The sequence below is a fragment of the Leptonychotes weddellii genome, chromosome 10, assembly GCF_054177405.1.
Source record: "Leptonychotes weddellii isolate Sample4059 chromosome 10, ASM5417740v2, whole genome shotgun sequence".
In the NCBI taxonomy this organism is placed as follows: Eukaryota; Metazoa; Chordata; class Mammalia; order Carnivora; family Phocidae; genus Leptonychotes; species Leptonychotes weddellii.
The window spans coordinates 18802691-18815532 of record NC_138378.1 but is presented as its reverse complement, the minus strand read 5'-3'; the positions used below and the strand labels follow the sequence as shown (position 1 = coordinate 18815532).

The 12842-nt window shown below is 55.8% G+C and overlaps 1 protein-coding gene across 1 annotated transcript in view; it reads right to left on the bottom strand.

Annotated features, from left to right (window-relative positions):
• Window positions 1-9070, bottom strand: part of TGM2 (transglutaminase 2) — a 33042-nt gene extending 23972 nt beyond the window's left edge. Inside the window, exons 1-3 of the mRNA XM_081832796.1 lie at window positions 8917-9070; window positions 5706-5885; window positions 831-1073 (exon numbers count right to left, since the gene is read on the bottom strand). Coding sequence (XP_081688922.1) covers window positions 831-1073; window positions 5706-5885; window positions 8917-8926 — 433 coding nt within the window. The 5' untranslated portion in view covers window positions 8927-9070. The remainder of the gene's footprint in view (window positions 1-830; window positions 1074-5705; window positions 5886-8916) is intronic.
• Between the last annotated feature and the right edge of the window lie 3772 nt (window positions 9071-12842).

Here is a 12842-nt window from a genome sequence, read left to right as displayed (position 1 = left end):
GCTTTGAGGAGGGACACCCTGTTCCTCAGCTGGGGCCCACCTGGCCTGTCTCTCTGCCTCGCTATGCAGGAACAGGAAGGAAACAGATCCGGCTGCCCTGTTAGTCATATGGGGAAACTGAGGCCTGGGAAGGGGTGTGGCAGCCCCTGCTGCCCCCTTCCTCCTTGAGCCAGCCTCGGCTCTTCAGGCCGTCCCCTCCAACTTGCTAGTTTTGTCCAGCATTGTCCACTTACTTCCTGAGGAGCTTCCCAAAGCCACTTGACCTCTCTAAGCCTGCGAGGACACTGACAGTCTCCCCCTTGGGATTGTTGAGAGGAAGCAGGGAGGAAGCGTATAAGGAGGCACTTAGGTAACCAAACTGCTCCTGCCCGCCGCTTCCGGCTACCTTACCCCTCCGCCTCCCTCAGTTTCCCCTCCCCAAGCCCGTCTGGTGGAATTTCCAACAGAGCCGCATGAACCAGAACTGGGAGTCGGTGGTGAACGGCGGCCCCAGGCAGCCCCTGGGCACCCCATTCCTGAATGGGGCTGTGACCCCGAGACACCCGCACACCCAGGTCACGGTGCTCGGGGAACACACGCGCCTCGGATGCGGGCTGAGATCCCTTGGTAGCTGTGCGGCCTCGGGCAGGGTAGGGGCGTTTTGCTTCCCAGTGTGCGTCTGCCTGTGTAAGGGGGTAACAGCATGCGCACACGGCGAGGGCTTTGTGAGGCGGGCCTGAGGGGGCTTCCCTCAATCTTCTGCCCCATTTCCCCCGCCCTCAGCGGCCCCCACGGGTGGTCTAGGCCGGCCCAGCAACCCCCTCGGCCCCGCCCAGGGGAGTATGGCTTACCTGGGCACCAGGTGTTGAAGAGCAGCGTGAAGTGGCCCAGCATGAAGCTGGAGCCTTGGTAGCCGGTGGAGGCCTCCAGGCTGAGGCGGTACAGGCCGACGGGGGCGCTGGCCGGGGTGCTGAGCTGCAGCGAGACCACGCCGTCCTGCTGGTTCAGCACGGTGGCCGCCCAGGCGCCCTCCTCCACAGCACTGGATAGTGGGAAGCGGGCCTTGGTCCCGGCCTCCTCGCTGGGGGCTGGGCCTGGTGGAGAAAAGGCCGTGGCCATGAGCCAGCCAGACGCGGGCAGGGCCCGGGCGCACGCAGGGGGTCCCACGGGCCGGGGTTTGAGGCCTAGTTCCGCGGCTGACCAGTGAGGGAACTTTGGCAAGAGGTTTCATCTCCCTGAGACTTGGTTTCCTCGTCTATAAAGTGAGGATCAGACCCCAGCCTTGCAGGGGTGCTTTTGTGAGAATGCGTGAAAAGCCACAGGCACCAGGCAGATTTCTCCTGGGAGAGGGGGCAGCTCCACCCGGGGCAGGGTCTCAGTCACGCTGCCTGGGCGGGTGTGACTGTGCACAAGACACCCCCCCCCCCCGCTCTGGGCTCCGTGTGTCCACCTGTAGCATGAACAGGAATCCTTGGGGAGCATCCTCTTTCCCACCTGAATCCTTTCCCTGCTAGGGAGCAGCTTTCCCTTTCAGAAGAATAAGCCCAGACTCTGAGCAGGAGAGGACCTTGGTTCTCTGATGTCCCCATGGGAGCCCATCTGAGAGGCCCCTTGCTGTGGAGTGTTGGCCCATCCAGCCTCTAGGTGTTTGTCTCCCCAGGCCCCCCTCTGGCTTTTGGCCTTTGTATCTCCATAGGCAGCTCCAAGGAGGGGTCATAACCATCCCCTCCCACCCCACAGCCTTGGCCCTTCCTGCTTCCCCTGAGGCCCCTTGTACAGGTAGGAAAACTGAGGATCAGAGAGAGGAGGGTCTCCCAAGGATATCCCAGGAGTCTGGGGCAAAGTTAGCATCTAAGCCCAGGTCTCTAGGCTCTGGGCTGTCCTCCACGGTGCCTCTCATTCCCATGCTCTCTCATAGGGGTCTTGAAGGCTCTGTGAGATAGGGAGCCGGCCTCAAGCTTGGCTGCTTTCTCTGGTGGGGGGAAGGCCCTGCCCCTGCAGGCAGGTCTGAGTCATGGGAGGGTGAGGAGGGGCTGGTCATCCTTTCTGGACTTGGGTGGCCGAGAGGAGAAACAGAACCTTCTCTGCCTAGTTGGGTGGCTGCCCAGGAAAGTTTATTTTTATTCTTCCGAGCTCCCTGTAGCTCAGCCCACCTGCTTCCGATAATATGGGGGCCTGTTCACTGAGGGGCTCCCTCCCCGCACCCTGCCCCCTCCTCCCAACCCACGAGCCCCACCCACACCCAGGCCCAAATATAACCATGAGCTAACAGGCATGACACAGGCCTCCAAGGCCCTGTCTGTGTGCCAGGAGTTGGCTGTAAGCCTTTAAATCCTCCTGAGCAGTTGAGCAGCACTGAGCCCCCAAGAGCCAGCCGGGGTCTGGTTCCCCTACTCAGGCTCTGAGCAGTGTGTGACCTGGGCTAAGTCACCAGGCCTTTCTGATCTGCAATTTTCTCATCAAAGAAGAAAACAGGCTTAGACTAAATGTCTGGGAAGGTCTGATTCTAGGTCTCAAACTGGCTCCGTGACCTTGGACAAGCTACTTAGCTTCTCTGTGCCTCAGCTTCCTCATCTGTAAAATGGGGTCAATTACAGTCAATTACAAATACCTCCTTATAAGGTCATTGCGAAGTTTAAAAAGGTGGAGGTACCTCGGATGGTGCCTGGCAAACAGTAAGTGCTCAATAAATGGCAACTAGTTTTTGTTATCGTCACTCCCACGTCCTAGTGCAGCTTAGAGGACGGGCAGAGACTTCATAGAAAGCATTCCAAACAGTGACTAGAACAATAATTATGCAGGATACGTGAGTATTCCTCCATGTCACCAAAAGGGACCATTGCAAGTCAGAAGCCTCAGGCCAAACAACAGATTTTGAGGACTGGAGTGAAATGTAGAAATTGCCTCGTTCAACTGAATCACTTTACAGATAGGGAAACTGAGTCTGAAAGGGACCAAGTCAGGGTGACCATATGGCCCAGTCTGCCTGGAACAGTCCCAGCTTACAGCCATGGCCCCAGCATAATTCTTAATGGTGCTCTTTCATTCTCAGAAATGTCCCTGTTTGGACAATCAATGATTTGGTCACCACAGTAACAGCCCGGGCCAGGGCCCACGGCTACTGTCATTATCGATATACCACCCTCAAGGACAGGTCAGGAAACACATTTCCCTTTCTCTCCACCCTGGGGCAGCCGTGCACACACACACACACACACACACACCCCTTTCTTCCAAGGGGCCCTGGGCTTGGGGGGGATGAGGACAGGCTGTCCCCCCTGGTCCAGCCACTGCTCATGTGGGCCGGCTCCGAAAATTCACTGGCTGCCATTCCACGTGGTACTCTTTGTGGGGCCAGAGATGCTTTAGGGACCCCTCTGGGCCTAAATGACCTGGAGAGTCGGGAGTCCTGGGGACTCTCCTAGACCATGGTTGGTGGGGGTGCAGGGAGGGGGAGTGGATGAGGAGAACCTTCTGGAGGAAAGCCCTCTATCAGCCTCATAAAAGTTCTTTTCACTACTTCAGGCTGACCTCAGTCCCACCCCACTCACCCTCCAAACCCTGGCCCCCTCTTAGAGGGAAGCAGAGCTTTATTCCCATAGTAAGAATGGTATTTGTCTACTGTGGTCTGTACTCCAAAACAGAGCCTGTCAGGTCTCCAACCACCTGGGCGAAATACACAGCATCTCGGTATTTACAGGGTCAGGCCACATAGTCTGCTCACTGAGTGACCTTCTCCGGCACTCTCCCCTCTCTGGGCCTCAGTTTCCCTAAAGAGGTAGGACAGGCTGATCACATGCTAGAATGTTCTGGCACATGAGCAGGATGGCCAGGCCAGGCCCAGGGCTGGGTGCTAATCCAAGCCAGGCCTTGAGGTGAAAGGCCTGGCTTCCTGGTATTGTCCCTCAGGCTTCCCCAGTCCATCGGAGTTCTTGGTAACTCAAACAGGGAAGCTATGTGCATCCAGAGATAGAGTGCCTTCCCAGACTGCCCGCCGGGGCTCTGGAGATGATCAGGGCAGATTGGCTAGGGTTTGAGGTAAGTCGCTGCAAACTGGAGAACAGAGATTAGTTGCTGGGGTGGGAAGATCAGCTGCCCACCCAACCCTGACCTTAGGGCCTAATTACCTAGCCCCAGGCTGCCTAGATGGAGGGAGGAGAAGAAAGGGGATGCCTTAAGAAAGAAGAGAAAGAAGGTGGAAGTCACAGGTAGCCCCCTCTGGCAACGGCTCTACCATTCCATTTCACAGAGGAACAAACCGAGGCCTGGCTGGCCCTTGTGGTGAATAGGTCAATGTATCTGCTGTCAGCTCACAGCAAGGAAAACCTCAACACTGAGGATGGAGTTTGAATCCTGCTTTGTCCCTAACTCACTGTGTGACCTGGGCAGGTAACTCGACCTTTCTGAGCCTCAGTATTTTCATCTGTAAAACGGGGTCTCATTATGCTTCCAAGATGGGAGGATTTAGGATAAGCATGCATACAGTAGGTGCTCTGTAGGTGCTGTGATTCTCATCATCACAAGCCTGACTCTTCCCAGGGTATCCTGTTAGAACTACAACGTTGCACTTTACAGAGAGGGAAACTGAGGCTAGAAAGATCAGAAGCTCCTAAAGCCTCCTCGGGTCAGTTAAAACAGGCCCTAAAGGTGCTGGCTGCATGTGAGGAGGGCCAACCCTGGAGAGTGGGTGTATCCCTGCCAGAAGGGGAGGGAGGAGGAGGAAAGACAAGGGGGTGGATATCCGTGGCCAGTCTGCAGGCACAGTGATAAGCCTTATCAAAGGGCTGCCACGTAAATACTGGCCTCAGCCTGTTGGCGGCTCTCTCTGACCTTGTAGGTCTCAGAAAGAACTGGCCTTTCTCACCCTTTAGCAGAGTCCCAGCCAGGTGGCCCCTAGCTGACCTCAAGGGAGTGGTTCCCACCCGAGGGCAAATCCAGAGATTCGGCATTCAAGGCTCCTGTCCCAGGAATGGCAAGCCAAGAAGATTGGGCACTGGGCATCTGGGGGTGGGGTGTCTGGGGCCTCAATGTCCTTTCACCCATCGCTGGACCCCCCCTGGAACAAGAGCAGGAACCGCGGCTAACGTCTACAAGGCACTCGCCCATGTCCGAACCTTCGGCCCTAACAACCCTCCACCACGAGTGCTTCGCACAGGATAAAACGCGAGCTCAGAGAGGCTAAGCAACTTGTCCAAGGTCACACAGCGGGTAGGCAGTTCAGCCTGCACCAGAACCCAGGTCTGTCTGTCAGCCCCCGAGCCTAAGGCAGCCTCCCGAGGCTTGGAGAAGGAACTATGGGAACACAAAATTACCCTCTCAGAGAGACAGAGCCAGCTGGGTTCTCTCCACCACCCAGACCCGATATGGACCTGAGCCCAGAGGCCTGATCGGGTTATGTAGATTTGGGGAAGTAGCTGTTGATAAGAGTTGAAAGCTGTTCTGCTGTGGGGAAGAGTGGGCAGGACCTTGATGGACCTTGCGGTAGGAAGCTGAGCCGCACCCCTCGGTGACAACAGGTTTTCAGAACTCAGGCATCCAGCCCACTTGTCTACGAGGCTGGGTGGCCTGGGGCATCATCCCTCCACGCTCTGGGCCTCAGTTACCTCATCTGTAACAGGGAGCTAGTGGCCGATAGGAACTCCCTGCAGCCCCGTGCCCCGTTGTCAGGGGGCTATGAAATCACGGAACACAGCAGGTCAGGGCGCGGGGGTGGTGGAGGATCTCACCGGTCACTGCACTGAAGGTGAGGCTGTCCGTGCTGGCCTCGTAGCTTCGGCCCTCGAAGTGCAGGGTCAGCCAGAAGGGCTGGCCCCGCCTCACCACCAGTCTCTCCCGGCACAAGTCAGCTGTGCGGTGGTCATGGCCGTTGACCTCCAGCTGCAGGTCACATTTCTTCAGAACCAGATCTACGGAGACAGTGGGAGGGGTGTGAGCCATGGTGGCCTCCCTCAGCCAGCTGTGACCCCGGGGCTCCCTGGATGTGGGGACACCCAGGGTCATCTGGGAGCCAGCCCTCTCTACCCCCTCCCAATCCCCTGCCCCGCCCTGCCACCCTGGGGCTAGCTGGGCCAGATGTCCCCAACTCTCAGTCACAAGGTCATGCCCACTGTGGCGTGTTGGGAGAGGTCTCTGCCACCTTCCAGCAGTGTGACTTCAGGCAAGTCCTCTTTCCGGGTGTCGCTTTCCTCATCTGTCCCCAGGACTCTTGTGAACCGCTCAGCACGGTGCCTGGCACGTTACCTGCTTCCTTCAACACGAGCTGTTCTGTCCTTATTAAAGGGTTCTTTAGGTAAAAACGAGGTGGGGAGCAGTATTTGGTGTAGGTTATTTACACAGGCTTTGCCTTTTAGTTTCAACTTTCGATTTACAAGAAATACGGAGGACTGAGGAACATGTTCCACACAGAACCAGGATGCAATAGACAGAAACAAACACTCTGGGAAACAATAGGCAGAGGATCCACTTTCCTTAACAAATAAATTGCAAGGAAAAAAAAATCGTTGAAGGGAGAAACTATAGGTTAAGAGAAACTTAAGAGACATTTCGGCCCATTTGGATCCTGATTTTTTAAAAAACGAAACTTCTCTCTACTTTGATGTACGTTCAGTATTCGCCATAATAAAAACGTTTTTAAAATGACAGGGGCTTTGGAGTCTTCTGGACCTACATTTTGGTTCCGCTGTGCTGCTGTGTGACCCTGGGCAGGTCTCTCTCCCTCTCTGGACCTCCTCTGAAGTCTCAAAAGACTGATGTGAGGACTAGGACAGGGTGTTGGGCACCGTTTCCCCAGGGCAGAAGTCTGATATGTGAAATCTCTATTTATAGTTTCGGACGGAGCTGAAGACCAGGGCGGAGGCAGGGGTGGTGGGTGGGTGGAGGTCTGAGGGAAGCGCAAACCTCATAAGTCTTGGCAAGCTCAAGGTCATGATTAGGAAGACTGTAGCATGGGGAGAGTGGGCAAGGCAGTCTCTCCGCATTGCGGGGTCCTTGGAGAGTATGTGGTCCAGCTGAGGCCAGGGGCAGGGATTTGCCCAAGTCACCCAGCAAGTGGATCCTTCCACGGGGACATCGACCCACGTCCCCTGCCTTCTGCTGTGGAAGATCCCAAAGTGCCCAGTGACTGCTGAGGGACGGCCCTGACACGGCTCATCTCCACTTAAACCTCACAGCCTCTCCACCCACATGGGTAGAGTCCGACTGTGAGGACTCGACTGTGCAGAGGGAGATATTCTGTGGCCCCAGGTCCCACGGCAAGCGGCGGCATGGGGATTGGAATCCAGGGCTGTGGAGTCTGGAGCCCGCGCCGGAAACCATCTCACTCACAGCTCAGGGTTTGTTCACCATCTCCCCCATTCCTTCCTTCCCCTCCCTCCCACCCCTGTGTTCTGAGCGTGGGAGGAAGCCTGAGGAAGCTGACCCCCTCTGCACTCAGAGCAGGAGAGACCTCCACACCACCAGGGAGAACTTCCTGCTGGCCTGCTGGGGCGAGGAAACGTTGTTTTTGGAAACTTCTATTCCAGAAAGCTTAAGCAGTTGAGACAACCCCGCCCCCCCCCCTTCGCCCCGGCCCATGGTCCACCTGGGAGACCCTGGAGAGATGGTCACTTCCTGGGCTGGGGCAGGTGGGGTGCTTTCTTGGGTTATTGTCTGAAGAAGGATTTCCAGAAATCATGCCCAGCTCCAAAGGCACAGAAACACTGAGTTCTAGGATCATAGGATTTCTGCACTGAGAAAGGAGCCGAGGTCTTCCAGGCCGGTGGGACCCCTGTAGGAAGTGGCCACTGTGGTAATAAGGCGGGTGGCTCATCACAACCGGCACCTCCAGGGTCCCCCAGCCCCACGGAGCCTCTCTTGGGGACAGGGATGGGAAAATGCACTGGGGACAAGTGGCCACCTAGGTCACCCATCACAGCCAGCCCTGAGCCGGTTTTCGATCCCATGTGTTGGGGAGCCAGATCCCAGATAGGGACAAAGCTGGCCCGAGGTCACACAGCAAGTCAGGCAGGTCCACGGTTCATCCCTCTCTTCCCTTTTCCACGTGCCCCACCTCCCTCTTCACATTCCCTCTCCCCGCACCTCCTTCCGGGGGCTACAGTGTGCAGAGGCCATCTCCAAATGGACTTGACCCAAGAGTTGGGACACAGGGCACAGTGGTCTTAGAGCAATGACATCCTCCATTGCAGAAATCCCTCCCCTGGGACAGAAGGGCGGCCACCGTATGCGTGTGTGCGTGCGTAGTGGGCGGAGCAGGTAAGAAATTAATCGGACCCCTTCTCTATTCCTTTTGGCCCTCACCGATGTACCAAGAGCCACAGTGCTGTCCATTTTGCAGGAGGGGAAACTGAGAATCCACAAGAGACCAAAGACCAGAGTTGCAGAACCTGAGGGCTGGAGGGACCTTAGAGAACCTGTCTGCTCTCAGCCCAGTCCCCATAGGGTGCTGGAACCTCTTCTCTGGCCCCGGGGCCAAGCAGTCTCCCAGGTACCACTAAGGAGAACGTGCATACCTCTTCCCAGCTGGCAGGGACTAACCAAAGCTAAGTGTTCGGAGGCTGGACAGACCCCTCTGCACAGCTTCATGGGACGCAGTCCCACTAATTGACTGAGGACAAGTGACAATGGTCCACTAGTCCAGGACTTTACAGTTTACCACACATTTTCACGTTCCATTGCCTCATCTCTTCCAGGGAGGCAGGGGTTAATGGTTATGCCCTGGGGATAGGGAAAGGAAGGGCCCAAGCTGGGCCAGGACTGGGAACCAGGCACTCCTCACCCAGCCCACCCTTCCTGTTGCTCCCAAACTGGGGGACCTAGGGACTGAGCCCCTGGCCAGGTGTTTCCTCCCCTCCCCCATGGCCCAGGCAGGACCACTGCGACCAGGAGGGATGGCCAGGGGCAGGGCACCTGCGTGGTGGCAACGCTGCCCCTGATACTCACCCTCGGCCATGGTCAGGTGGTGGCGGTGGCTCCTCCCCTGACCAGTGTGGCTGGACCCTCCAAGTGCGACCACTGAAGGCAAGCACTGCTGAAGCTGAGAGAGCCGTGAACTTATAGCGGCTTTGGGCGGGCAGGGGGCGGGGCCGCGCTGGAAGGCGGGGACCTGGTGGGGCCACCTTTGCCCAAGCTGGGCCCGCTGTCTGCTCTCCGCTAGTTAGGGTGCCCCCAGAAGCAGGAGCCCGAGGGAGGGAGGGAGCAGCCGCTGCGCAAGGGCGCCCCCTGCAGGAGCGGACAGACATCAAGGCTGGGACCGCAACGGACAGGGAGACACAAAGAGACCAGGCCCCACAGACACACCTGGACACATAATCAGACCTCGGGTAATAGAGACACCGAGGCGCGGAAATAGACACAGGCAGGTACAGACACAGGGCTGCGCCAGGACACAGCTTACCTGGATCCACAGACACGGATCCGTAGTCAGGTCTACCCCGGATCAAGAACACACACACACACACACACACACTCTCTTTCTCTCTCTCTCTCTCTCTCTCACTCAAATACAGATACAGATGGAGCAGACACGGACACACAATCAGAGACATTGGGACATGGACACTCAGTGACACACACACACTCCAACAGATAGAGAAGATGAACCTGGACACAGAGACCCAGTGACATGGATGCAAAATCAGATTAAAATCACAAAGACATGCCAGGACATTGATACAGCCCGAAACAGAGAGACAGGTCCCCATCCACAGCCACTCGCGGATCAGCAGGTGTCCAGATGCAGCCAGCTCGAAGACACACAGATAGACCTCACAGACACGGACCCATCATCAGGTGTGGACACAGAAGCAGATTGGGGCACCCGTGGACGCACGAACCTGCAGATACTCTGAGAGGGACCCACACGCAGACACGGACTCATGTGCAGACACGCAGACATGCCCACACAGATATACCCCCATCTCTTCCTGTAGCCCAGCTCTGATAATCTGCCTCTCCCACCCATCCCTCAGTCCCCCTCATCATCCATCCATCCATCCATCCATCCATCCATCCATCCATCCACTCACCCACCCATCCCTCCCTCCTCTCTCCCTCTCTCCCTCCACTGAGCTTCCTTGCAGATCCGCTGTGTGCCAGAAAGGACCAAAGCCAAACTTCTAGGGACTCATCCTCTGAGCCCCGGAACCCAGCACCCTGGCTGTGCCCATCCTGATTTCTCTGTTTCCCCAGCTTCCTACGCTTCTTACCCACCATGAGGCTTGAGCAGAAAGGGTCCCTGGAGAGACTGGGGCCTGTAGGCCTCCCCCAGTCTTTTTCTGGAACAAGTTCTGTATCTATTGATGGATCTGAGCTATGAAACTGGCCTTCATTCCCATTCCTGTGTAACACAGTGCAAGGAATAAACCATGTTGCTTTCGTGGATGTTTGTCCCTGGGCCCAATGGGCCCTGCCTGGGGTCTTAGTGAGAAAACTCATAACCCAGTGCTGACTTGTAAAATATAACCCTGTGAGCGAACCTTGTAATTGCCCCCCACTTTACAGATGTTGTTATAAAAACTGTTTCCTGCAGCTAGCAAGAGCTCAGAGGAAGAAGCAGGGTGAGTGGACATCAGCCAAGAAACCCGGTTTTGAGTTCCAACTCTGACGCTGACTAGCTGTGTGGCCACGGGCAGGTATTTTGGTTCTCCAGGCCTCAGTTTTCCCTCTGCAAAATGGGGGCAAGAATTCTTCCCTTACAGGCCTGGAGTAAGACTCTACCAAGAAGACTGAGGTTGAGCACCCAGTATGTAATGAGCACTTGATAACCGGGGTCCCTGAGTTTTGGAACAAAGATGCCAGTGTTCCAAAACCTGGCCCTGAGGGACAGGGACCTCAAAGAGAAACAGGAGGCCTGGGGCCAGTCAGGCTGTGCAAAAAGAGATCTGCAAGATGTACGTTTCTACAAGGGTCGGCCCTGCCCCAACTGAAAGGGTGCATTTTGCTTTTGTCCATTCTTTTCCATTTGGAAATGATAGGTGCTTCTTTCCTTGCTACTAATTTCCCTTGTAACCTCTGGGAACTCCCTGGAGGACAGGAACCCATGTGAGTCTTATTAGAATACCCACCAGGTTGTTCCTAGTATGGGGCTTACCACAGAGCCCCGCACCTGTCCCCAACTCAGCTGTCTCTGCTTCCTTCCTCTCCCCTTTCCAGAGAACCATGGTCACCTGAGTGATACAGTCACTTGAGCAATCGAGGGCCAGTCGGGGTCAGGACTGGCTTCCAGGAAATGTCAGGCAGGGGCCAGTGCCCAGGCTAAGCCTAAAGACGTGGATTTCACCTGGCGACCAGGGGGCCCTTGCCCCCCAGCTCTGGGTTTCAGTTTCCTATTTGTTCAGAGGGGCTGGGAAACCCTCTGGGACATGTAAGGATTCAAAACTCCATTTTACTAAAGGAAAAACAGAGACCCAGAGAGGGTGATAATAGGCTCAAGGTCCTCAAAGAGTGCAGACAGGGCCTTTCTCATCCTATGCAGGAGAAGTGCCATGCAATGGTGGGATGGGGAGCATCTGAGGTCACTCTTGGCTGTGTGACTCTGGGTAATTTACTAGACTTCTCTGAGCCTCAGTTTCCTCCTCTATAAAATGGGTATAAAAAGGACCCCCACCTCTGGGGATTAGAGATAATATCTGTTCAGTACCCTGCACAATAATAAGTGCTCAATAAATGTTACCCAAAACTTCTTAATGATGATGCCATCAAGAATCTGGACTCCCCTCCCCCATAAAAGGGACAGTCTTTATGTGTAAGTAAAGCAGGTTGCAGACAATGTAGAATGTTCAGGGTAGAGATGCTCAGAAGAACGCCCTACATCCCAGATAAGTCTTGTACCCAGGGTCTAATGCCTAAACCATTAGAGAGATCAGTCCTTTGCCTCCATAAGGATCTCCAAGCCTCAAGGTAGAGACAAAGGTGAAGTTTTAGAACTTTTGAATAACTCCTTACCAGCCAGATATGGCATTTAAATCTCACAATATGGGTCTTGTCATTTGTTAAATAAGGAAACTGGGGCTCAGAGCAGTGAAGCGATTTGCCCAGGGTGACACAGTCAGGAAGTGGGGGCTTGGAACCCGGGCTTGATTCAAAAGCCTGTGCTGGCTCTCCCATGGTTCAGAAGGCAGTCCTATCCCACCCGGCCCCCCAGGGGTGGGGTCTCAGGGGCCTGGGTCATGTTCAGTCCTACAGCTCTTGGCAAGTGAGGCCTCCGAGGGCAGTGGTCCATGCTCCTGAGCCATGGTGTCTGGTGTAGGTTCAATTAATATTTGTGGCATGAGAGAGGGAGGGATGAGTCAGAGAGAGCTGAAGGAAGAATGGAAAGAAGGAAGGAAAGGAAAAAAAGAATAAGGTTCAGAGAGGTTGGGTAAACCACCCGAGGTCACACAGCACAGCTGGGCTCCCAGGCCCTGGCTGGGCTCTGCCTTTCCCCAAGGACAAGGGACCCCCAGGCCGGAGATGGCCCTGGATGGCTGAGCTGGGAGGATGGGGGAAGGCAGGGCAGTAGTGGGTGGGACCATGATAGGGCATTTGAAGGCCTCAATTTTTCTACCAACTGGTGACTAATGACAGATGAGCAGTGTCTGGCATGAGGGAGCCCAGGGAGGGCAGGGCCAGACTCCCCTGAGGTGGGATGGGTGAGGTAGGGGTGTTAGGACAGGGGACTTATGGAAAATGTCAAGGCACAGGTGTGACCTTTCAACGGGTGGCCCGTCTGGGGCTAGGATCTGGGTGGCCCAGGGGTGGGGAGCAGAGAGCCGAGTGCCTGATTGGGAAGGGCCGTCCCAATGTGTCCATTTTACAGATGGAAAAACTGATGCGGCCATCTTGTCTGCAGCTCTGCCCTCACAACGACCCTTAGCTCTGGGACTGGG